The sequence below is a fragment of the Ursus americanus genome, chromosome 34, assembly GCF_024610735.1.
Source record: "Ursus americanus isolate L20-20 chromosome 34, mUrsAme1.1.p, whole genome shotgun sequence".
NCBI classification, from domain to species: domain Eukaryota; kingdom Metazoa; phylum Chordata; class Mammalia; order Carnivora; family Ursidae; genus Ursus; species Ursus americanus.
The window spans coordinates 26,993,234-27,019,882 of NC_142160.1; the positions used below are offsets into that span (position 1 = coordinate 26,993,234).

At 44.7% G+C, this 26,649-nt stretch overlaps 1 protein-coding gene across 19 annotated transcripts in view; it reads left to right on the top strand.

Moving 5' to 3' along the window:
• AOPEP (aminopeptidase O (putative)) overlaps positions 1-26,649 on the top strand; it is a 323,900-nt gene that overhangs the window by 286,168 nt on the left and 11,083 nt on the right. For 13 of the 19 annotated variants that reach the window (XR_006776735.2, XR_015722917.1, XR_015722920.1 and 10 more), the window contains one exon: positions 15,723-15,839. The exons of the other annotated variants lie outside the window; for them this stretch is intronic. Coding sequence is in view for 5 of the 13 variants with exons in the window: in XM_045780965.2 (XP_045636921.1) it covers positions 15,723-15,839 (117 nt within the window). In the remaining 8 variants the exon portion in view is untranslated. The remainder of the gene's footprint in view (positions 1-15,722; positions 15,840-26,649) is intronic. 19 annotated transcript variants of the gene reach the window in all.

Below are 26,649 nucleotides of genomic sequence, written 5' to 3' on the forward strand. Positions count from 1 at the left end.
GAGAGAACGGAAGTCGCAGTGTTTCTGCACAACTTCAGTAGGTGAGTAGACCCGGGACCTAGGTGACTCGCCAGCTGAAGGCTGCTATTTGTGTTCGGAGGGAAGGAGGTCGTTGTTTTGTGTTTTGTTGTTGTTGTTGTTGTTTTTTAAGATTTTGTTTATTTGACAGAGGGAGACAGCCAGAGAGGGAACACAAGCAGGGGGAGTGGGAGAGGAAGAAGCAGGCTCCCAGCTGAGCAGGGAGCCCGATGCGGGGCTCGATCCCAGGACCCTGGGATCATGACCTGAGCCACCCAGGCGCCCCAAGGACGTTGTTTTTAAAGAGAGGCAGTCTTATCTTATCCCCCCAGCACCAGGCAAGACCCTGGTCCTGCGCGGTGCGGCGTCCCTTGTTGACACCTGCAGGGCTGGGGGGCGGGCCCGGGATACCGGCCCCACCTTGGGAGCCCCGGCGTCCCACCCACCGCCTGCTCTCTCTGCAGGGTGACCCCTGCACCCCATGTCCCACTCTCGGACTGCGAGGCCGCGGGGACAGTGGCGCGCGAGCAGACCTTTATCTGGGGCTTGGTGGCCGGTGTCGGGTGAGGGTCCGGGGCTGGGAGGACTAAGCGCACGGCCTGTAGGGCCCCAGGGCCGACGCGACTTGCTTTGGTTCAAACTTTCTTATATTAAGTGTGCTCCCGGCTTTAGGTCCAAGCATTTGGGCATACCTGGAATTCCCTAAATCCCTCTTGTTCTTTGTCTCCGCTTTGGGGACTGCCTGCGCCTTCCTGGTGGACGCTGGGTTCTTGGTCGTCCCGGCGAAGGGCTTCTGTGAGTGTTGCGGGCGGATTCCGCGCGCTCACCCAGGGTCTCGGCTTCGGAGCCGGAGAGCGTCGTTCGCGTCATTGATTGCTGCACAACAGCAGTAGTCTCCTAAGAGCTAGGTACTTTACATTTGTTCCCTACCCCCCACCCCCGCTTTTCATACATAATCTGTTGTCCTTGCGCTTCTAATTAGGTCATTCTTTGCTTTTCAGAGACAAACGTGCTCCTGGGACAGATGTCAGTATAGTTCTACCCGCCTTTAAATTTAGGTGAAGCTGGTTGAGAGCGTGGAGCAAGATGTGTAGATTTAGGGCAGCGTCGCCCCGCGGGCCCTGTGGAATTGATAGTGGCATTTGGGGATTTGCTTTTGAAAAAGCCTTTAAAGGTGTCACCGCCCCTGCTTTGAAGAGAGGTGGGGGTGCAGGGTGCTGCGCCAGTTGGGGGACTGCGCTCTGCTTAGGAAAAGGGTGGGGAGGGGGCACCCTAGATCAGGCTTCTTTTAAAAAGTAATAAGCATAACAGTAACTTCATTGGGTAGAGCTATTGATCTGACTTCCAAAAGGGGAAATGGTAATTCTAATAGTAGCTTGAGCAAATAGTATTGGAATCACGGGAAATGAAATCTCAGATGTTGAGAACTCAGGCTTACCTGGAGATAGTTTCAGGACAGTAGGTGGTATTTTATCTTAACTCTTGGTCTTTACCTTTCAATTTAAAACAGAATTGCAGGTTTGACCAACAGCTTAACTGACAATGGCTTTTTGCTCTTAAAAGTAAATGTTAAAATAAGTTTGTGTCAGCGAAGAGGCTGATGGCAGCATGGGTTAGATGTCTGTTAGGTGTTTACTTTTACAAGGCATTCTGGTATATTTTGTAAAATTTCTTTATTCTTGTCTGTTTCTCATTGGAGAATATTTATGTTTTTATTATCTGAAGGAACATAACATGGATTTTTCATACTGAAACTTTTTTAAGAGTTATATTGAATGATTTTTATGTTCTTATACATTTGAAAACATGCATAAAGCTTATTAATGTTCTTAACATTTAAAGGGAGCTGTCCTGTCTTGTACAGAAAGAGATTAACTTAGCTAAGAAAGACTTTAAAGCCATTTAAAGATTTAGATGTTGACTTAGTGGGGAATTTTGGAAGGATATGTTTGGGGGAAATATTATATTTTCTCTGGAGGAGTTTTCTCCCTGTGTTCTCAATTGCTTACTATGTTTATTTTACCTGCAGAGTAAGTGTTTTAAGTCCTTTCTCAACTCGTATGTCCCAGGCACCTGGTCTTCTTAGTTTAAGCATTTAAGAATATCATCTTATTTCCAGGGCTTTAACCTTTTAAAAGAGTTAGATACATTAGCATTTGAAAGTGGTTCCATTTGGTTTTAGTTGTTTCTTTGTATTTGTTTTAACTTGAAATTGGTTGATTTTGTTAAAAGAGATTAACTTTTTAAGTGTTTTCTACAGTGAAACTAAATTGTGTTCAGATATTTGTCCTGGTAACATCTAGAAAGGTGAAAAACTGCTAAACAAAAATCACATTTTGTAACAAACTAAGGTGCTAAGTTCATTTTTCATAATGTGAACAGTTAAGATTTCCTTCATTCTTCTTTTAAAAATAGAGAAATTTTCAAGCATATCCTAGTAAATGCATGCAGTGGGACTAAAACTATACTACCTGAAATTTTGAATAACTTAAAATCTTTGGGGGAAAATATATTGAAAGGGGAAGAGACGTATAAGACATGCAACCGGTTTTGTGCAACATTTTTGTAGTTTTTATTTCTCTACCTCAGTAGTTCATTGCCTTTTTTTTTTTTTAATCTTTCACATAAACTTCTGAGTGTTGAGTAATTCTTCTACAATGGATGTAGATTGCTTTAAAGATCAAGCCAGTACTGGACAATAAAGAAAGAAAGGATTTTTTTTGTTTTTGACGTTTTGTTTTATTTTTCTAATGTATTTTACCGTTCTAATTTTACTCATCCTGAAAATTCCAGTGTACATTTAAAATTAGAACAAAGAGTTTAATACCCAGAAAAGCTGTGAATGGACTATTACAATTTTCTGGGGAAAACAGGCCTGATCACATCCCTTCCTGAGGGTTCCTTGGGTTTGGAGCCATATTTATCTTTCTGGTTTTATTGTGAAGTATATCTGTCTTCAAGAAATGCCTTATTCCTGATTAGTAAATTTCCCCAAATCTTTGAAATAGCTATTCTGGGTGATGGTGGTTGCAATTTTTGATTTTCTTGTTGGAATCTGTTCTGGTGACCTTTACCTACTGGGATTGCTGTAAGAGTCTTGGAAACAAGACTGGCCTCTTGTGTGCTATCGAAATATTCTCATTTCTGGTAAAGATGCAAGTCAGTAGGCATTAAAGCTATTCTTGCACCAGGAAACTGCATGCTCGCCTGTGGTGTTTTCCTCCTTGGATCCGCAGGTAGCCATTCAGCCGATGTTAATGTGAACAATTAGCAACCTCCACCCATACTAGTTAAGAATAGTGCAGATTGCTTATGAGAAAGATGCCCTGGGTCGTGTGTTTCCCTTCTATTCACATAGTCTATAAACTGTAAGAAAACAGTCCTCCCACATCTCTGTACATCTTGCATCTTTCTTCCAAGTGATCCAGGAACATTGGTTCTTCAGGAGGGACCAAACTTACAAGTTTAGTATTTTTTTTTTTTTGAAACGGTGGTTTTTCTTTTTTCTTTGTTACATGTAGCCGGTGTGAGCTGGTGTTTTTCCACAGAAATGCTGATATCCTTGTGAAAGGGCATGTATACCAGAGTTTAAACTTTTTTTTAAGTACAACGTGCAGTGAGAGAAAGTCTTCACATTCTGTAAATTAGAGGAAAAATTGCTACAGCTATGATTGCCTTTGTTCTCAAAGCCACTTGAATTGCAGGCTGTGTTGGGACTGGTTCGTACATTGTTTAACTGCTGAGACTAAGACTTCTAATTAGAGTAATTACCGGGTGGGAGCTGACTTGCGGGGCGGGGTGGGGGCCAGGGGTGTGGCCGGGCCGGGGCGCCGCGCGCTGGGAACCCGGCCCCGACTGGCCGCGCGGGGCGGGGTGGGGCGGGGCGCGGCGGGCGGCCTCTCCAGGGATTGGCCGGGGAGGAGGGGGCGGGGCGCGGGGCGGCCGCGGGAGATATCAGCCGGCGCCGGGGCGCGTCCGAGCGGACTCCGAGCTCTGGCCCGCGCCCCGACGGGAACCTCAGTAAGTACGACGTTTTCCCTCCGGTTCGGCGGCTCCACCCTCCGCAGCCCCGCGCGTCTGACAGCTGCGGGGGGCCCGGGGCCGTCAGCTGGTGTTCGTTAGGAGAATTAGAGTGGTTTCTTCTCCGTCTACCAAATCCCTTCTCGTTTTCCTCCTCTTAACCTCAGTCTTTCCACCACATGAGCTTTAGCGGGAAAGAAAGCCAAGTTTGGTTCACTATTATTCGTTCTGCTTCGTAATCCTGCCCTTATTTGCTCACAGCTAACAGCCCATTCTATGGAGTTTGCATTCCCACTACCATGGTGATACCATTTGATGTGAATGGGAGCTCCCCTTGCCTTCAGAAATACTATAGGGTGCTTCTGACGCTGTCGCCTTTGTTTTCAAGCTTTTGTAGTTTTTGTAAGCAGTTTAACTTGCCGAGTGTGTTCGAGGGCCTGGGCGTCGATGTTATATTCTTGGTGTGTTGTATTTACCAAGCCTTCAAGAAAGACCAGGTAAACAAGTGCGTTCTGGTTGCGCACAAGAAAGCTCGTTTAAAGTACAAATCCAGCGGGAAAAGAATAACAAAAATTACAGCTTCTGGCTGGAGCCTTCCTTAGAAATGTTCCACAGGGTAACTTTAGAGAACTCTCTAGAGAACTGTTCTCCTAAGGGTGTGTGTTGATCTAGAGGGGTTCTGGTCTTTGGTCTTAATTCCTAGCAAAAATATTCTTGGATGAAAAAGTAGACTTATTGCCTGACAGCTAACCCAGACAGTTTTTTTTTTTTTTAAAGCTGCATTCTAAACTTTGAGTCTAAAGAGAAGTTTGTTTGGGTTGCCCAGGATGGAACAGCCTGTTCATTTTTCATTTCTGTCTCAACTATTACTTACAAAGTTCCGAGATGAGTCCGAGACCCTACGTTGTGAAATCAGTGGAGAAGTGGTTCTCAACCTGTGAGATTGCTTTTAGTCATTTTAAAATCTGTGTATCCATTTTTCATTTTTGGGGGAATCCATGATCACTGGTTTTTCAAGTTTATTTTAAATAAATCAAGCTTCGTTTTGGTATAGAATGTGTAGATTATAATTGGTGTGCTGTATCTTTGACATATAGTAAAAGCAGAGTAGCAAAAATTTTGTTTAAATGTGGAAAGTAAATACCGTTTTTAAAGGTACTTTTTAGTTTCAGTTATTTAAAGAAAACATTTAAAAATTTGTTTGATGAGAACTATGTTTCATTGCTGTCTCTTTTTTTGTAAAGATAAATTCCAAGTTAATTTATACAGATAATTTGGGATACTAAGGGGAGGGAAAGTTTGCTTTTCCCGTGGACTATTTTCCATTAAAATTGAGTAAACAGAAGCCTGAGAAATGTCTCAACGTTTCTTGTAACTTCCAGAAGTTGTTCTGTGCGTTAAAATGTATTATTCCAGTAAAATAATACTGGTTTTTGGTTTTTGGTTTTTTTACATGAGCACATTATACATACATAAAGGAATTTATAAAATGTAATTGCTAAAACTTTACAATTTTTATGAAATTTCTTTAGGACTCTGTTAGGAATAACATGCACATCCTTGAGATTTTAGATTGTAGCTAGAAAGCACATCGTAGGTTTAATTATGTTCGTGCCAACACCTATCAGAACGGTCTTAGTAGGTCTCTGACCTACCAGGATTTTAGATCCATGGTTAGCAATTTTAGAATTTTAGATGCATAAAGTTTTAGATCCATAGTTAGTAACATCTGTTTGCATCTTTGAAGACTGACTTCTGTTGGATTGACTTTCAAGTACTCGAATTCACATGAGAAAATATTTCCATGGCAGCAAACAAGGCCGCAGTTCAGATTTCCTGTTCCTTTATCAGCTTCGGGCTGCTGCGGGCCCTGAGTCCCAGCTGGAGCTCAGAGTAGACATAAGGTTATAATGTATGAACTCTCCTAGCAATAATGTGGACATTTCGCCCCCAAAGAACATTTTTATAAAACTACTATTTTAGTGTACTAGTTTAGTTGGGAATAGATTCCATCATGTTGGGAAGTACATTAATTCGTGAATTATTCAACCATTTGTACGTAGCATGCAACTTGGGGGTAAACAAATCTGGCCTCGAACATGTCTGTGTGGTTTTATTGTTCTGTTCCCCATTTGCCTGTTTGTTTCGCCTTCTCATGTGATGTGCACCCACAAGGCAGCCACTTGTCTTCATACAGAATGCTGGCCCAGTAGGAACGTTCATTCCCTTCAGGTGAGCTGGTGTTGAGGCGAAGGAGAGAGGCAAGAAGTTGAAAATGGAGCAAACATTTCTTGAAAGTACGAGAGACTTGTTCTCTGCCTTTCTTCTGAAGTTCTCAAGTCCATATCTTTTTCAGTAATACGAATTGCTGTGCCAGTGACCCTTCCCAAGTTAATCCTTTGCTCGGTTCCTCTTAAAACCTTCCAGAGTTAATCCCGGACATAGAATGTCTGGACTCGAATCCAGAAGTGGACAGAATTTGAGCAAAATGGGCCTCATGTGCTTTATGTACATTTATTCTGTGAAATGACCCTCAGCCGTTGGACAGTCAGTGGAACCGTACTCTCAACGTATTTTTATTGAGTAAACACAACTTTATTGTTTTATTGCCCACAGTCGCTCATGCAGCTTGACTCCTCACCGTCGTCTGCCCCACCCCCAGCATGCCTCCTTAGTTGTGGTTGGCTATACTTGTATTTAGGGATATGTCTCCTTGTCAGATTTATGACAGAAACCGCAACACATTGTAGACATGTGGCTAAAGTCATTCTTAGTTTGGATTTGGTAGAAAATATAGAAAGAATATTAGAAAATAAAGTCTAACCAAAAGATGTTCCTGTTGTTTTGACTATGCCCCTGTGAAGAAGAAAGGGCAGGAACCAGGAGTGATGGAATGTTAGCATTCTAGACCAGAATAAACACCCAGGAATGAAATTTGTTTATAAATTGTGTTCTGTGTTTAAAAACACGTTGAGTGTGTGTGTGTGTCGATCCATGCCCGAGCCCATGTCCAAGCTGAGGCCAGTGATTGACTTGGTTTCTCCTTCCTCCTGTTTCTGGTCTTTTTCTCACCTTATGGTCTGGTTAGTACCATTGTCTCTAAGATGCTTTTGTGGCTTACTTTCTTTTTAGCGGGTAATTTTGATAATTTGGAAAAATTTATTCTTGAATAGCAAGTTTTAACAAGGAGACTTTGGAAAGCAAGCAGCAGGTCTCTCTCAGAGGTACTATCAAGTTTTTGCACTTAGAGCAGAATGGGTTGTTGCAACTCCTTGTACAACCTAACTTATTTATTATCTCCTTAAAAACATTATAGAGCCATCATTTTATTGAATACAGTTGATTACAATTGCAGAGGCATTTCAGTTATTTTACCATTAGCTTTTAAAATAAGAATCCCCTACTGCATCCATTATTGGAATGCTTATAAAACTTTTTAAATTGATATATTTTAATATGTGTATTTTTTGGGTTTGTTTTAGTTTAGAAGTGAGAATCACCTCTGTCTTGAGTTTTCATTTGTAGCTATAAGTTTTCTTGTAATAGATTTAAATTGCCAAATTGTTGATTGCCAACTGTTCTTGCAGTCATTCTTACTATATTACTCCACTTATTATACTGGACATTAATGCCTTTGTTTAAATTTGTTAAACATGTGAATGTCAGGCCAGGGGTAGATGGCACAAGAAATGAGCACTGTCGGGTGACAGTCTCTAAGGAGTTGCCTTAAACTTTTTTACAGATGTTAAAATATAGTTTTGTTTGAACTTACTCTTTGTTTACACTTAAGAGGATCCATAAGATACTGAAGAGTGTATTTTCAATAAGAGCTTAGTTCCCCCCCCCCAATTTATTCACTACTTGTTGTTTAGAGGGAAAAGTACGTTTTTAGACAATGTTACTACGAGTTACATATTTATACTTCTGAACACCTTTTGTGGGTGTTCTGTAGATCACTCTTTACCAGGAGCGTAGGACTCCATGAAATCTATTCGACCAAATGTTACAAAGGGGAATCTAAAATTGATATAGTTACTTACTCAGGTATTTAATTTGTAATAAATAATGTCACACAGACCGTGATTTTGACATTTTGGGGTAATATAGGAAGTGAGAGAAAAAGAGAAAAATTCTGAATTTGAATGAAATTACAGTTTACTGTTCTTTTTCTTTTGGAAAAAACTGAAAATATTTGATAGTTCATTTATGTTGTAAATGACAACAAAAATCTGAGCATGCAGCTGTTTGAGGCAATGCTTTGTATGTGCAAAGCTTTCAGAAAATGTAGGATTCTAGCAATATTTGAGTGTTGTGTGCACAGAACTATGTCTTTTATCTGATGGTGTTAGCGTTCATCTTTATGGAAAAGCATGGAAATCTGAACTTTTGAGATCTGTTATTTTCAAATATTGTTGTTCTAAGACTAGAGAAATGCCGACAGGTTTCTCGTGACTCTGCCTATACTAACTGGACCTCATTATAGACCCCCGCCCCCCGCCGGTTTCCAGGTGCTGGCTCAGCACTTCGTTAGAGCACGGGCTTTAATCATTTATGCATCTCATCGCTTAAATTAGATTGCAGTATTGAATTTCTTCATAAAGTAGATCTTCTCTCCATTAAGTAAATTATTGGGAAATGTTTTTGACATGATTTAAGAAAAATAGTTTACTTCAGCTGGAGGTAGGAAAAAAGGAAAAGACCAGGCAGCTCATGTCCTCTACTTTTGAGCCGTGGGTTGGTCGTGGTACTTCCAAAAGTGACGCCACAGAGACTAAAGCAGACACCATCATGAGCAGATAGGATCTGATATAATTGACTGGCATAGATTGTTCTCCTGTTTTCACGTTATATAAGGGGGTCACATTTTCCTGTGCTAATTTCCCCAACTTTTGTAAAAGTATTACCCAAACTCTATGCTGTCTGACACAAAGCATGTTATTTAAACAACATAAAAGGCAGTCTTCTAGTCACCTTTTATGACCATGTGTACATTAATGGTTTATGTCATTATACATTTTGTAAACACTGACATTGGAATTTCCCAGAATTTTACCAGAGTACTTAAGATCGTCATGTCTGCTTCCCCTACCCAGCAACCTGCCAGGTCAGTAACCAGAGGGCCAAAGGGAGACAATTCCTGATCTGAATTTTATGCTTCTCAAGAAAATCATCACTCATGAAGAAAAAAAAACTATAAATTCCTAAGTGATCAGTCCATTCACTCTGCCATGACAACAATGGCATGCTCAATGTTGGGCTTGTTTAAAGCTTTCTAAAGAATTTGGAATTCTTGAAAGTATCAGAGAATACTTCTAACTTTTCTTACATGTTTAGGTTTTTTTAAAACAAGAATCCTCTTTTTGTTTCCTTAGAATTAATGCTCTTATCTAAATTAATAATACTGTATTTAATACTGATGTGTTTATCTTGAATAAGAGTGTATGTTTTATGAGCTGGAGTTTCTAACTTATAAGTAGTAATATTTTCTAACTCAAAATTCAATTGCGTACTAATTTACGACCCCCACCCCAACGTCCAGCATGTGAATACCTTTATAGTGAAAACTGTCAGCTGATTTTGTATGTCAGACTGTAGCCATGGTAGGGAACCACATAATGGAACACTACGCAGCTATTAAAAAGAATGAGGTGTAGTATGGCAAGAGGGGAAGAAATGTGTGCAAGGGGAGTTTACTGTATTTTTGTTTCCCAAAATGTTTCCCAACTTTTTTTTCCTGTGAAATGAGTTATATGAATATTTGCTTCAGCTTGAATTTTCCTACTAAAATCGGACTACAGACATACTCCCTAAATATGTTTGATACTCAGAAAGGACTATGCTGGATAAATATGTCTGTTGATTGCTTTCTGTATTTTGAACTAAATTATTTTCACTTTTAATTATTTTATTTGGTGACTTTCATTTGTTGGTAAATCAAGTTTGTGTCCCCAAAATAATAGGAACTGTGACTTCTTTTCTTAAATTTGGCAGTTCTTTAAAATGTAATTAAGGTTTTGTTTTAGCATGCAGAGGTTGGTTCTTCTTTGTAGGTTTTGTTTTCAGTAGCAACTCAAACCAATTGTTTTTCCTCCATGTAAGTTACTAGTTTAAACTAGGAATATTTTAATTATATCATGATACCTTAGTTGACAACAGCTCTTAGGCAGACACTTGTCCTGTGTACATATTTTTAAATAATTCATTTTTGTCACTTAAAAACATGTATCATTAGGAAAGAAGATCTTATTCTAACATTGATATGAAGACCGTAGTCCTGGCTGGTGTTTGGGGTCTGGAAGGTCAGCTTCACCAGGGTTCTGATACTGTTAGGATTTTGTGTGTCTTTTGGGGTAGTAAGGAAGGAGAATTCTTATGTTTTGAGGAGATTTTTAAAATTACATCTTAATTATACCCCATTTTCAAAAGTCATGATACGAAAATTTATATAACTTAGCAGTTCTTATTTTGTTTTATTTTGGGTCAGGGCATCGTCTGAAAGATGATTTGTTAAGGCTTTGCCTTGTGTCCTATAGTCCGTTCCTGTTGCCCGTAATGAGAAAAGTACATGAAGGGGCACTGTCTGTTCTCACACTGTGGACTGTGGGGACACCTGAGGATATTTCGTGTGGTGTGTGTGTTCTGGGAAGAGTAGAAAGGAATTTATTCGACTTTGGGGAAATCTTATAAAAAAGACTTTATATCTGTGGGATTACCTTTTTAATCCAAGGGGCAAAGAACTGCTGTCTCTCTTGTGACTCTGCACCCGAAAGCCTGTGACTTTGAAAGGTCAGCTGCCTCGATTCTGGTTTGGCCCCTGCTTCTGTTGAATTTCAGCCAGCCAGTCTCCAGCATACAGGAGAATTTGAGATTTTTTTTCCCTCCCCCATTTCTTCTGTTTTTGTTCAGTGTAAACAGTTCCTGCCGTAGTAACATAGACAAATATAGCAGAGAATGCTTTTCTGGAAGAAGAATGCTCCCTAAGCATTTTTTAACCATTTTTGGGAAGAATTGATCTTTCTGTGTATTTCAGACAGACTGAAGGAGGGAGGCTGTTGCTGTAAATTGAAGTGACATCATATGTATTGCCCCCATTGATCCGCTTTTAGTCTCCAGCCAGGATAAAAGGAAATGGCAGCAGGGAGGAAGCATGCTTCATTTAGGCACAGATCCAGAGTGATAATGGGGTAATAATAGAACTCACGCCACTGTCAGTTGGTGGCTGCCTTAGTCCCAGGCTCATTCCCTGTCTGGGAGCCTCTCCGAGACTTCCTCCGTGTGCGGCTGCAGCGGGCCAGCTGGGCCACGAGGGGAGGTGCCTTCCTTTTGAAGGGGTGCAGGCGGTGGCGGCGCCGGGTTCCTTCTGTCGGTTCCTGCCTCTGGAAGGTCAGTGGTGGGACGCATTCGTGACATTTTCTGATCTAGGCGGCGAGCTGGCCTTTTCTGCGTCCTGCTAATGGCAGAAATGGTGGAGGGGCTCAGTTGCGTGGGTGGTCCTCTGGGAGCTGGGAGTGAGTGATGCCCCTCTGACAGCGGTAAGGGGCTTCTGGAAGAGTCAGGGTTTGTTTGCTTTGTGCTGCTTGTAGACTAGGAGGGTGGGTTTGGAATTTCATATTTTCTTTCCAAGAGCCTGTGTGGAAACTCTTTAAAACCATTCAGAGTTCTGTGGCTTCCCTCAGCTCTTAAGCTGACTGGGAAAAATACCAGGTAGACTTTTTTCTTTGTACATTTCTGGGTAATTAGCGACTACGGAATCCTCCCTCTTCACAGCGAGAAGACAGACTTCTAAATCCTTAACAAATAGCGTTTATATTGACTGACCCCCTTTAGCATTTTATGTTATGTTTCGTATTCGTAAGTTTTGTATTCATGTATTAAGTTTTTCCGTGTTGTGAAGTTCTCTTTCACACGCACATGACTTTGGCACCGCATTGTCTTATTTCGCCTAAGTTTCTGCGGCAGATGAATTTTTAAAGTACCGAGGTGGTTTCCCTATGGAAAAGCGATCACCCCGTCATGAAGTCCTTGTGTGTGCAAAGGAGGGGACCTTCTCTTCCTGTCACTGGTAAACTGTGGGCGTGAGCACCATTAGACCCTCAGAAATAAAGGCGGGTTCTTTTATAATGTTTAGAGGAGCTGCTTTCTCAGGAGATAATGCTCTGAAACGCGCACTTTATTTTCCTTAATCACCCCATAGTGTGACGGAAGCTCTCAGTACTGCTGCATTAAAACACAGTTGGCCTAGAAGTCATGTGAGATTTAATTTGATTTCTACGTGGGTGGGAGCGGAATGACCCACACAACATTTCCCATTGCTGCTGTGCCAGCTGCCGGGCCGGGTTGGTGCCCAGCCCCGCATTTTGAGCACACTTGCTAGCGTACGATGTCTCTCCACTGCTGTGCAAACATTTTGGTTTATTACATAGTACTTCTTTTTCATTGTAAGGTGGCTTTATAGGGAGTAAATGTTTATTTTAGGAAGAGAAATGTGCTGTATTAAAGTGAGCTACTTACCACATTTTTGCTTTCATATCCTCTTTTCGGGGTCTTGTAATGTCATGTAAAAAATTATGTGATGTTTACTTGTTTGTGAATGAAGGATACTGAATCAGTTTTATTGTCTGTGTACCAAAAGAGCATTTGATCGCTGATTTTCTCTACTTTCCTCATTGTTTAGAAACTGCATTTTTCCTGGTGAATTAGAAGAGCCGCATTTGGAAGCCAGATGGCTACAGGTTGTTTACTAAGGGAGAGTCACTTCTACAAGTCTGCTCCAAAGCGTAGGACCAGCTTGCGTGTGTTCGTTCGCTCGGGAGAAATGGTCTCAGGTCTCTGCGTGGGCCCTCATTGCCTTCTGCCCTCTCTGAACAGGCCGACCCTCCCGGCAGCGCTGCCTGGGGTGGCGGTGGGGGGGCTCCCTGGAAGGGCATGCGGCTTGCTCTCTGCCTCTCTCCAGTTAGAGTAAATGAAACATGTTAGAGAGCCCTAAGGGTTTGACCCCCCCCCCCCATCCATCTCTGCTGTCCATCTTCGGGCAGGGGGCTTGGCTTTAAATATTTTTCCATCGTGGAAAATTTGAAGAGGACAAAGGCCTTCAGTGATCCTTTGGTTTTGTTTCTCTGCGAGGATGTGTGACCGTTCTGCTCAGAAGAAAACTTCAGGATATAAAAGTATCTTGATCCGTTCACAAGCTAGTAATTCTTCAGTTTCAAGCTGGAGTTGTGTGTGTTGGTTAGACCCAGTTGGGGTAAGTTAAGGACCAAGTGAATCCTCTTACTCAAGGGCTTCTTTCCTCCGTGGGTCTCTCTAGTTTAAACCAAATCCCAAACTTGAGTTGTAACAATAGGCTCTTTGTAAGTGCGTACACATAATAGGGAGATGCTTTCCTTCCTGCTCCTTCCTTCCCTGTAACCCTACAAATTGGCAGGGCTGGGTCCTGCTATGTTTAGTTAGCCAGCAGGGCCCAAGTCCCCAGCTGATGGGTGTTCTGTGCTCTGTCAGGTGAGCCCTTCCTCAGAAGTCCTGCATCCAGAGTGGCCTCGACATCAAGCTGTTGCTCCTGGGGGTGGCTAGTTATAGATATGCTGGGGACCAGTTTTGAGAGTGCCTGTCAGGGGGTAGGGCTGGATGGGCCCCTGACTCAGGCTGGGGCCTCCCCTCCACAGCTCTGCAGAGGCAGAAGCCAGGCCCGGCCACCACCTGGTGGGGGCTGCTAGGACACACTCTGTAAAGGGCAGTAGTGAGGTGGGGGAGAGAGACAGTGATGGAGGAGAAAGGCCAGCTCCGTCAAGAGGGTTCAAGTGCAGGAGGACAATTGGAGAGTGACCTAAGGGGACCTGAGGGGTGTACTCAAGGCCGGGGCTGAAGGATTAGCCTCCACCAGAGAAAGGCCCCTTTTGGAATGCGAGAAGGAAAGATCCAGAGAGGGAGGCTGCAGGATGTTGTGGGTGGGAAGGAAGGCTGAGGGAGCCTGGCTGCCAGGCAGGGCCTGAGGAGATTGCTCGTGGTAGGAACTGGTGAGAAGGCTCCCTGGATTTGGGCTATTTTGTAAACAGTAAATTTTTGAAAATATAAAAGCCTCATGTGTCTGAAATATAAAAAATGAAAAACTGGCATTTTTGTTACTGGTTTTTAGGTAGTGATTTGATATCTTCAAACATCTTAAAGGCACATGACCTATAATGAAAGAAAATACAGTGTTAGCTATCCTTTGAGTCCTCCTATAGGACCTCACGGTCAGTGCTGGTTGTAACCCTGTTTTTGCTGAAGGTACCTTGTTTTAATCCTGTCAGCCTGAGAGACGATCCACAGCATTGACTCTAAGGTGGAAAAAGTGATGTTATAAAATAAACATGCCCAGAAATCAAGTGATGTACATCCATGTTTGTCTGTAGGAAAGTGGGGGTTTTATTATTAGTTTGAAGGGCGATATGAGGAAGTACGAGAAATGCTTTCACTGTGAAATTGCATGGTGAATAATGCGCGTGTTGTCTGCTCGGTTTTCCTCCATGTGTGTTTCGGGAAGTTGTGTGTGTGTTTGGGAATGGGGCTGGGGCAGAGTGCACCCTTGGGGGCAAAAGCTAGTAGAAAGGTAGTAAGATTTTTAAATTTTCTTTTAAAGTATCAAACTGGGGATTAAAATCCAGGTGGTGGTATGAATATTCTGTTGGTCGAGCATTGACTTCTAGACCTGTAAAATCGAGTTAGCTGGCAGGGATTATCTGGTCATAAGCAGGGATGGAGAAAAGCTAAATGTAGAGAATAATAGAATTCAGAGTAATACTTTTAAAACCTTGATTTCAGAATAAATATTTTTCAGTTCGTACAGTTCCTGCAAGATGTATCTTCAATTTATTTTTCCCTCCGTTTAGAGTTTATTTGAGCACTGCCCTATGGTCAGGGCTGATCCAGGCATTGCACGCAGTCCAGTAGTGAATAAGACATTTTAAGTTCTTGGATTTCACAAATACTGTTTGCTCATAAATTTTCGTTGTTTTTATGTCATATGAGAACATCTTCCTCTCTTTGCCTTTAAGTGATAAACACCATTTTTTGACTGTATGAAAATTCAGGAAGAAGAGTAAGCTTGTGCAGAGAGCGTGTGTGTGTGTGTGTGTGTAATTATACATACACACATGTATAAAATCACATGTACAATCATCTTAAAATTTAAACGGAATGGTAAACTTGTAATATTTATAATGGAGGGATTGTGACACATGGTTCTTGTTTCATTGTGTGCCCTTTATTTCTTAGTGTACACTTGCAAGGTTTAGGTGGTACAGGAAATCTGAAAACTGCTTGTTTCTTTTCCATATGTTCACTTAAGATCAGATGGCTTCTTGAATCTTTATCTGGGTTAAATGACATTTTTTGGCATTTACATGCCATAAAGAAATCTAATGAACCATGATAATATTTTATTAAGTACAGTTTTTATCATTTTGCAGTGTAAACGTATATTAAATCATCATGTCGCACACCTTAAATCACATCGTACAACCTAAAAATAATAAACACTGTATCTTTTGATCTGCTCTAAATATAGAACTGACATGAAAAGCCGTGGAGAATAGGACTTAATCAGGCTCCAAAATGCAGTGTCTTTGGGGATATGGTGTAAGCAATGAGGTTTTACCAAGGTCAAATCTCTAGTCTTTTCACAGACTTCTTGGTTTTGCCCTTAGCTCCTTCCAGACCAGCTTGTCTTGCTTCTGGAGCATCTCTTGGAGCAGAAGACTCTGAACCCCCGCACTCTGCAAAGCCTCGAGAGGACATACCACCTCCCCCAGCAGGATGCAGAGGTAACCAGGAACGCTCTTGGGACTTTAGACGGTGGGCCCTCTCTGTTGGTGAAGAGTGATGGTCCCATTGCCTCCCAGGCGGTTGAAACTGCTGTTCCCAATAGCAGCATCCATGCTGTGTGCTCCTGAGGGAAGAACTGCTCCCCACCTGGGATTGCTACAGTGGGGCCTCTCTGATCCTGCTTATCACCAGTCTCTCTTGAGGTCCTGTGTCTTTCCCTTTCACTTCTTAAATCATAAAGACGGACAGAAGTTTCCTAAAGGAATGAGCAGACAGGGTGGAGTGTTTTTGAATTAGAAACTCAGGCGGGTCATTTTGTGCACGATGGTGGCGCCATCCTGCTGCACATTAAGGAAACTTGGCTCCGATGTGCCAGAGCTGCTTGGTTGCATTGAGTTAGGACAGGAAAGGAGCCATGTGTAAAGGAAATGAAAACTAAATCTAACAGCCGTGGTTTGAAAAGCAAAACTGGATGCTTGTGGGAAAGCAATATGATGTGGTTTGTAATATCTTTTAGCTTATTGTGAAGAATGTGGTGTGAATCCTAAGATGAATTCCAGGAGTTTTTATATCCATGAAATAGTAAATATTTATTGTATTAAGTCATCTGAAGTAAAAAACAAGCAAGCACACAGTCCAAATGAGAAAAACTCTTTTCTATAAAACTCCTAAAATGCAAGTGAGTTTGGTTTGTGTTCACTTGTCCAGGGCCGTGTGGCAGCCTGCAGGCACATGCGGCTCCTGAGTGCTTGATCTGTGGCCGTCGTGAGTTGAGAGGTGCCGAGAGTGTGAAAGGCACTGTGGAAATTGAAGACATGGTGTACAAAAAAGCAAATTATTTCATGATTTCTTCTTGATTACAATGTCGAAATGATATTTTGGATATGTTGGGTTAACTAAAATATGAAAACTAATCACACAGTCACTAAAACGGAGTAAATCGGGAAAAGCTCACTGTGACATTATTAGATTAAAAGGTAAGATGGACATTGTTATGCATTTTAAAGCCCCATAAATTCAAGAGTTAATGAAAAACTTCAGAGAAGACACATTTGGCTTGTTACGCACCTGAGCATGGATCAAACAGGCAACTGTTGTTCTTTATTTCAACTCTTATATTTTTGTTATGGGAGTTTCCAAATGCCAGCCTGTTATTTTTAATTAGTGTTTAAAAGACATTTTTATTTATAGGCATGAGGTTATGTTTTAATCAGAGCTGAATTCTTCTGAAATGCCAGCGCCCTGTGACCGGCAGCGGACAGGAGAGGGCAGGCGGATCAGAGCAGGCTCCGGGCACCTGTCACTCTCTGCCCGGAAGTTATGAGGCCCAACACCCTGTTTCCCCCCCCCTTGTTACTTTTGAAAACTCTTTTAAAAAGTACACAGCACTCTTAGCTGCAGGCTGATCTGGCCTGCTTTATCTGGAGTTTGTCCACCTGGCTCTGGGGCCTGCTGGGTTGAGGTCAGGGCTGGGGGTTGGGGCAGGTCGTGGGGACCTTGAGGCCGTGGTGCACAGTTGGGATTTTTTTCTGACAGTGTGCTCTACCCTGCCCCCTTCCCAGGTTGTCTGAGGTCCTGGCATGGAGTTAGTTACACTGACAGCTCATCTCACTATGAAGTTTCCTTGAAATGTCACTCAGAACCAGAAAAGCAACAGCGTTTTGGCCAACCAGGCTGTTTTCTAGAAACTTTATTAGTTAAGTGTGATTTCTTGTGACATTGATTAGCAGGAATTTAGTTGAATAACCATCTGCCTTTATTTTAAGTGACAGAACATTTCATAGGAGAAAGAATTATTATTTGATGGGAAGGTCTTGAGGATTCTGACTTTATTCTCGGTGCTTCTCCTTGACCTAAACAAATAAGGATTGTCCCTTTCAGTCATTATCAGAGCTTTTAAATATGTCCTAAATAGCAGTCGTTGGAAAGTTGGCCGAATTTACTGGAGTGTGGCAGGCTGTGTCTGAAGCATGCCTGTGGGAAAGGGCTCTGGAGTGACTTTCCTGGCAAAGAACAGTGAGTTATGGCCCTGCTGCTCTTTGTTCAGGGTGCTGGGACCTGGGACCGAGACTTTAGCCCCAGGGACAACGGGACTCTCCAGCAGAGTAGGGAGTGTAGGTCCCCCATGTCTCCAAGGTGTACGGAAAGGCTCCCCTTACTCTTCTCGGACGGGCCTTTTTCCTGAAAGCATATACGTAAAGTCCCTTTTGACAGGGGAGCCTGCTGCTCCTCGTTGGCTGCCGCAGCGTCTGCACAGCTCGTTGATGCAGGGTGTGCGGCCGCTCACGCCTGCCGGCTCGGTGCGCTGCAGCACTCCTTTGTTGCCGGAACGTCCCACCAGAGTGTGCTCCACTGTGTGCGACTCCTGCCCCGCCGTGACTTGGGGCCCTCCGTCCAGGAGCTGCTTCACCGGCTTTGCTGTCACCCTCCTGGGCCCTTCCCTGCCTTCTCTGTGTGTGGGCAGGCTCGCGCGGTCCACTGGGAGGCTTATTTTTAATTATTCTCTCTAGGTAGCTCAGGGTCTGTATCAGCTGTGTTGCTTCTGGGTTTCAGCTGCGTTTCCAGAACATCTGGTCCGTGGGGTCAGGATTTCTGAGCATGGCGCTCAGCCTGGTGTGGCTCGTCAGTGTGTTGCAGGTCAGATCGGTGGGTGTGTGAGCCTTCTGACCACCAGTCCTGACTTCCAGGTGCCCGCATCAGCCATGACGTGAGCGCACAGGCCTGCTCTGCAGGGGAGGGATGCCCCGTGCTCCCAGGCTTACGGGAAGAGCGCTGGAGGACAAATGTCATCAGGAGCGGGGCAGAGTCACGCGTAGCATTGTAGGCCACTTCATGCCTTGCCTTCCCATTCTCATTGCCACCACCTGAAACGTGGGGCACAGGTGGGGGATGTTTGCCTTCCTTAGCCTGGAAAGTAACACTAAGCACAGAAGTCAACCATCTTTTACATCCGGAGCTAATGAAACTACTAACCATATGTGGGCTGCTTTTAACCAGGATGGAAAATGAGCTGAGGGGAACCTCAGTTCACAGAAATATATTGTCTGTAGTTTCTGAGCATATTGGCTCAACTAAAGAGCCCTGAAAGTTAGAAAATAGAAGTTTAACTGATCCTTGGTACAAAGAATATTTTCTCAGATCCCTTCTAAACGATGACTTTCCTGCCCTCTTTAGCAGGTCTCTTGAACGGTTAGCAGTAGCTGCTGTGGTGGGGGGGGTGAGGAGCCATGCAGCTTGGCTCTGGGACCTTTTTTCCCAAGAGCTCCTCAAGTGGCCTTGAAGTTAATTTCTTGCTGTGGACTACAGGTGAGCACTTCAAAATTAGGGGCACACCTCAGGTGAGTGTTCAGAAATTCAGAATCATTAACTCAGCATCTTATCTGGCTTAGATGGGAACAGAAGACATTGGTCAGGAGGGTCCCCAGGATGTCATGCTCTGCTGTGGTGCTTCAGTTGGCAGATTGAGCCCGAAAATTAGTTCTCTGGCAGAGAACTAGCATCAGCCCCTCCCCTCGTTGTGTTTGGGGAAGTACCAAGGGCTGAAAGGAGAGGTCTCCTGGGTTGGGTTGAAGTGGGACAGCTGGATGACAGCCCTCTAGTCTCCCATCAAGGGGACACGCCCTCATGGCTGGCTGTGAGAAGGAAAGGGACGGAGCGGCGCCTGCTCTGGCCTTGGGAGTGCCTCTTCCATGCCTTGATCTCCTCTTTACACCCCGGCTGAGCATCTGGTCCTGGCCAAGGCACTGCCTTGATGACGAGCTGCACTCGAGTCCCAGGCCCCCAAATGACTGGTGACCGCAGCTGAGTCGTCCCCTTCCCGGGTGCCATCTTCCTGTCTGCACAGCCGTTGCCTGGACGGAACTGCAGCCAAGTGGCAAGAAGAGTTTCACAAAACCAGTTTTACATTGACTATCATTTCCTATTTCATTTTCTTTAAAAACGTGCGTCGTGATGCAGTGAATAGATTTTATGACCCACCAAATGGGTCGCAATCCACAGTTTGAGAAATGCTGGGTGCGGCGACATCAGTGTCCTCTTCACCAGCTCCCCTGCTTCCTCCCTGCGAACCATGGCCAAGGATCCTGAGCCTCCGTCTCCTCAGGATTAAAAAGGAGCCCTAAACCCTTTCTTCATGGGACTGTTACCAACACGATGTGAGAAAATGTCTGCTAACGTCCATGGCTTTCATGTAATTTCTGTTCATGTAAGATTCACAGTGTCTCATTTGTTGTGAAATGGTCGGGTTTTGTTATTTTTCTGAAACAACCTTTATATTATCTCCTTCCTTTAGTCAGGGAGAAAGAGAGAAAAGAAGCATAAGCTTCAGCCCCTATGCATCAGGTCACAGAGTTCTTGATCTGGGGGCATGGTGGGCTGGGAGGGGAGGGTGCAGGGGAGAACTTGCTGTCAATCACGGTTTCCCAACCTCGGCACTTCCCGACATTTTGGACCAGGTAATTCTCTCTTGTGGGGTGGCCTGGGCCTTGTAGGAAGATTAGTAGCTCTGGCCTTTACCCATGAGATGCTAGCAGGAGCGCCACCTACCCCCTCCCAGTCTGGCAATCAGAAGTGTCTCCAGACATAACCAAATGTCTCCTAGGGGGCAGAGTCACCCCCATGTAAGAACCCCAGCTCCACAGCACCGGCTGATTCACAGAAGGCAGTTTTTTCCTTTCATCTAATAAAGTGCCTGACAGTTGGTCACAACACAGCACGGAGGAGCTGGAAAGGTAGTTAACAACGTTAAAAGGCCACCTTGAGTCTGCGGTGCTTCTGGGCCTCCAAGGAATGTAACCTTGGGAGAGGTGAAAGCAAAGTCTTTCACAAGGAAGAAGAAGAAGGAACTTAGAACCAAAGTAGTAGCAGCAAGCAAATCTGAGGAGGCAGATTAGCAAAGAGGGTGAAACCTGTTCTACCAGAGAACACAGACTCGGCCGTGCCAGCATCCAGCCGCTCCGCTCCGCTCGCAAAGGACACGTTCAAGGTTGATTGCAAATGGAAAACATCCAACCTCGCAGGCCTTTCCTCTGGTTCCTGCTGAAGAGCCCTTGAAAACGCGATAAACGGCCCTACCACGGTGGGCTTCACGGACGCGGGGAGGGCGTGCATTGGAGTGCAGTGTTACTAAGAGAACTCCTCGTTTGCTGGAGCAGAAAACACCGCAGCATTTCTTTGAAGTCGGAGGGGATGATTCCAGGAGTGCAGTGGTCTCACAGCTCTGGTGCTCATTTTGGATTTCATTTGGGCCCAAAGCATAGTTCCTGTGAATTGAGAGAATTTCATGATTCACAGACCTTGGCATGTTAAAAGGGCGGAGAATAAAAGCTCAGTTTGCTGCGTCTCTGCGTTCTAAAATTGATCCACCACTGTGATTCTGCCCGTTCCTTTTCACGCTAACCCTCCTTCCATTCAAGCTCACCGTCGTCTTCGCAGAGTGTTCAGGTCCGGTCCCGGTCACACGGAGCTCCCCGTTCCCCTTCACTCCTCTGGTTGCTTTTCCACAGCATTCCAGGGACAAAAGAAAGAAAGCGCTTGTATTCTGTTTTCCTCACAGAACAGTTTAGAGGAGAGGTTAGCTGTAGTCTCTTCAGGCTCCGTTGGCACTTCAGGAAGCTCAGTTGGTTACATTTATTAAAATGCAGTGCCCCGAACTCCGTGCCTCCTTCTGCTCCGGGCTGCCTCCACACACAGTCCACGCAGCAGAGCAACACATGCTGTGGCCTGGCTGGTGTCCGGCCCGTGACCCCAGTGCTGTGGGAGGGCGGCACGGTGCAGGGACATCTCTTTCTCCCTCCTCCCAGAGGCTGCACATGCACCCCAGGACCTCCGCATGTCCTTAACCGGCATTGTCTGGAGGCACCGTCCTGGCCTAGAGCCCCACGAGGCAGTTTTGGGATTAAGCATCAAAAAAGAGACCATTGTTGGAGAGTCAGAATGGTGTGTGGCAATTAGCGAGTTGGTTTCTCAGGGTGAGTTGTGAGATGGGAGTTTCCTAAAACACCTGCCATATCCAGCACTGGGCTGTTTGTCACAATTTCTCTGCAGGGGTAGGGAGTCCGGGTTGGTGGCCTGGTGACATGGTTAAGCTCAAGTTGCAAATCAAAAGGTCAAATGCTGTTGAAGCCCAACTTTTGGATGTGAGCTTTAGTGCGAATTAATACCTTTTTTTTAAAAAGCCAAGACAGTGCTTTGGAGCGGGGGGCTGAGCTGTTTCTTTGACACAGCTTTATAAATCCTTTTCTAGAGTTTTGAAGGCTTGGGTGGGGTACAGATTGAAAAAAGAGATCGGGGTAATTTTCTTTAGTTGCTGCAGACATACCTGTCTTTTTAAACCTTGTGCCTTTTATGATGTGGGAGAGAACAGAGCTCTTATAAACTCTTTAGTTGTATTTGTGTGTTTTTCCTTTGCTGTATTTGGTTTATGAAACTGGTTTTGGAACATTTCCTTCCAAGTCAGGAAGATATGTCTAGGTCTTTCTTGGAGTTTTCTTTCTTTGTTACTAAGTTCAGTGTCCCTAGGTTTTTTTCTGTGGAAATCTTGCAACAAGTAAAGTGTCTCCTACTGTACTATGATAAAGGATTTTTTCAAAAACTGATCTAAAATGACAGAGTTAAGAAAACTTTTATTTTTTAGATTAATACGCATTTCTTGTTCCCAAAGCCAGGGACTGTGCTGTATTTACCTTGAATTGTTCCAGCGTGTCGCGGCTGCTGAGATGTATTAAGAAAAAATGAGCCACTGATGGCATAACCTACTCAATTTTTCTTAGAAGGGCCATTTAAATAAACACAATCAGTTGATAATATTTATAATTTGTAAATAGAAGAGAAAGGAAAAGAACATTTACTAGAGGGGCGTTTAGCCACAGGTTCAGCCAGACTTGATTAGAGAAGCTTCTAGTCTCTCACTGTTCCTTGTTCTTTACCATTTGGTGCTCAGCAGCAGGTCCTTGGTATAGAAGCTTTGTATGCCGCCGCACACCCCTCTCTATACAGATTTTCTCAGAAAGATGCAGAGATGAGCACAGTTTCTGGAGTTACAGGTAACGTTCGTTGCCTTAATGCTCTTATGGTAGAGCCCAAAACCCGGGGGAAGGTGGGGGTGTTCAAGTTCCAGGAATCCCTCCCCGGCCACGAGGACTGCAGGACAATATTCATAGTTTACAACATTCCTCATGGCATCCGGGGCCCAGAGCACCCCAACCCCGGGAAGCCGTTCACCGCCAGGGGGTTTCCCTGCCAGCGCTACCTTCTAGGCAGTGCCCAGGGCCGCAAGGTACCTCACATGTCCAGTGACATCACATGTTCATTTTGTCTTTAAAGGGCTCATGAGTGAAATCAGTGTGGGGTTTTGTTGGTTCTTTATTGCTCTATCAGTGGTTTACATATTTCACATTCTATTTCTGTGCTGAAATCCACTGCAAAAAAGCACACTGTTGTCTATGAACACTGCCATCTTTTCTCCACAACTGTAAACTGAGCCATACTCACATGTACAGTGTCCCGTAAATACCCTAAAATAGAGGGCTTGCTTTTGCCAAAATTCTACCCTCCGGTGCCTTACCTGGACACGGTCCCTGCTCTCTTCTTCCCCAGCATACCAGGATTTGAGACTGGGGGAGTCTGGCCTTCGAGCTGTGGAAGCCACGTACCGCACGTGGGATGCTGGTTCTGCCCGAGGCGTGCGGGGAGCCTTCCCCGGGGCAGCTGCTGCCGCGCAGGGGCAGCGCTCTGTGGCTCCCACGCCATGTCGGGGCAGCATATGCCTCTTATGTGTGAATGTTTGTGCTGGTATCTGAGAGCAAAGGGAGAATTGGACTTAAATTGTTTAAAAAATTAAAGAGCTCCCACTTATATGCAGATCGTGGCATTTTGTGCATGTGTCAGTGTGTGAAATTGAAGGATCAGCTAAACTTTACGGGGTGGCACTGACACTTGGTCTGCATGTTGCGGCACCGCAGCCTCGAACTGAATGGAGCCGTGTTCCATAGACCAAGTGGTCTTGCCCATCTGTGGGTAGAAGCAGCGCTGAGCTCGAGAAGTCCCCTGGCTCTGCTGTCAGGACACCAGGGGGTTCCCACAAGAATAGACTCTGCAGCAGAGGGCCCTTTGCTGAAACAGCCTTCCCCAGCTTGACTCTGGTTGTTTTTAATAACAGCTTTGAGAAATAATTCACAGACTACACAAATCACCATTTCAAGTGTACAATCAGTGGTTTAGTGTATTCGCAGAGTTGTGCAACCATCACCACAAATGATTGTAAAACACTGTCATCCTCCCGCAAAGACAGCCCCGTAGCCCGTAACTGTCGTTCCTGTCGCCCTCACCCCCAACCCCGGTCCTGGCAACACACTCATCGGTCTGTCTAGATTTGCCTGTTCTGGACGTTGATACAAACGGAGCCGTACATGGTATGTGACCTTTGGTGACTGGCTTCTTTTCACTTCATGTCCTCTTTTCATGAATTGTCTGTTTTAGCCTTTATCAGCACTTCATTCCTTTTTTATTGCCAAATATTTTCGATCGTATGGATTACAGCCATTATCCATCCATCAGCTGATGGACGTGGGGCTGTTTCCACATCTCAGCTGCTGTGAAGAGTGGTTTTGTAGGGAGGGTATTGAAAGAAATAGCCATTAAAAAGAGAGGGGAGGGGAGGGCTGACACTTTTGCGGCGTGTGTGGTATGGCTAGAAATTGGGCTCAGGCCGCCGCCTCGGACAGGAACTGGTGTCTAGTCTTCCTTCTACACTCCGTTCATGCAGCTCCTTCTCAGCGTCTCCTGCGCCACTCCGGCTTCGCCCGTTGCGCCGTGTTACGTTCTTTCACGGCGTTTATCACAGAGGTGTTGCTGGTTTCCTGGATTTTTCTTACACCTTCTGTTGAAATACAAGTTCCAGGAAGACAGGGCCTTGTCTGTTTTATTCACCACTTTATCCTCAGCATCTAATACTTATATTTTGGAGAATGACTTTTCCTGAGTCTCCAGGTGTTCTGGAATAGCAGCTACTAGCATCTGACGTGACAAGGTGGCTGGAGTAGGGAAATGCTTCTGGGAGGGAACGATCCTTTTTGATAGACTCGGGGAGGCCCCCCAGCCTCGAGTCTGCCTCTGAGGAGAGTGCGAAGGCACCGGTGTCCCTTCTGAGCTTATTGGAGGAGCTACCCATGGTCCCGTTTTCTGCCAACAGTAGAAGTCCTCTTTTCAGTAAAGGCTGTGTGTCACATGGTGACAACAGGAAGAAAGAAGGTGGAATGTATTCCTTCCTAATTACAGACTTACATGTTGGAACAGACTGTCATCCGGTGCTCAGTTTTGATGGGAAAGGAAGCCAAGTTGTGCCACATTTCAAGGCAGACCCAACATGGGCTCCCAAATTCTACTTTTTGAAGCCAATTGCCCTTAATAGCATTAATGTCATTGGATAGAAGAGTCAGTATATCCACAGGAGAAGGAGGAAAGGTTAGAACTTGCCCTTGTGAACTTTGTAAGGCTTCCTCTTCTAATCCTTGATGTTTGTCATCCCACGTACCCTCCCGGTCACTCTGGGTGGGCGTATCAAGTTGAGGCAGTCCCGAAGGATCCCTGTTTTTTGTGTTGCCGCAGCTCTAGTTATATTTGGCTATAACCAGTTACAACCAGTTGTCCATCACCTCGAGCTCTAGGGGCCAAGTCGGGCATGGGTCGTAAGAGCCCTGAGGAGGAGCGGACGGCCTCTGATGCCTCATTTGTTGTCCTTAACCCTGCCCACCCGGCTTTGTGACAGCAAATGCAGGAACTTCTAGTTCTTTTTGTTTCAAAAAAGAGCATGAAGATCGCAGCTCTTCGGAGTAAGGAGCAGTGGATGTGGGAGCGAAAAGTGCTAGAGTCAAAGTACAGATACCGGGGGTCTCGTGACAGCCACACAGCTGAGGGGTCTTTCATCTTTTCTCCTGAGGCACACCAGACCGTTACACGCGCCCCTGAAGAAAACACTTGCTGGAGATGCTGTCTGTCCCAGAGCCACACTCTGCACAGGCCTTCCTGCTGCCGGGCAGGCTTCCCTCACCAGCAGTAAAGCCACTTTAAAGCAAAGTTAAATCTAATTTCAGACACAAATTGAAAAAGCGGGTTCATTTATTGCAGTGTTAGACTTATTAACTCCCAAAAGCCATGAGCCTTGGTCTTTCTGTTTACAGATATAAAATGGAACTCTAAATGAGGTTTAATGGGCTTCCCAGATCATGTTCCCTAGACAGATTTTTTTTCCCCTTTAACAGTAAATTTTGAAATCAAAAGGACTGAAAAGAAAGGGGAGTACTTCCTGTCATAAATAGGATGGGTGGCATTCTTCAAAGCGTTTTACAGCTTCCAACTGTGCCTTATAATTTCCTTGTAGCTGGAAAGCATTCTGAGTCTTTAAAAGGGATACATTCATTCAGAAACATTTCTCAGGCGTGTACTGTGTCGGGCATCGAGACGGGGCCTGGAGATGACCTGAAGGTGCCCGGCCCCTGCTCTCCCCGAGTTTGTGTTTCAGGGTAGGTACGTACACGGGCAAACGAGGGGACACAGCCTCCTCCACAAGCACTGGGGGCGGGGGAGGTGGTAGACCCCACTCTAAGAGAGTGGCCGATGGGGGTGGAGTGCTGGTGGGCTCCGCCGAAGGGCAAGGCCAGGGGTGTGCTCGAAGATCCTGTGCGCCCATACGGGTGTTGCTGGGTGAGGTGGGGCCGCGGTGGTGCCATCTCCCATACAGCCGATGTCCTTGTCCCCTCTGCCTGCTGGCCCCTCACAGACTCCTTGTTTAAAAAGCCAAAGGCTGTTAAC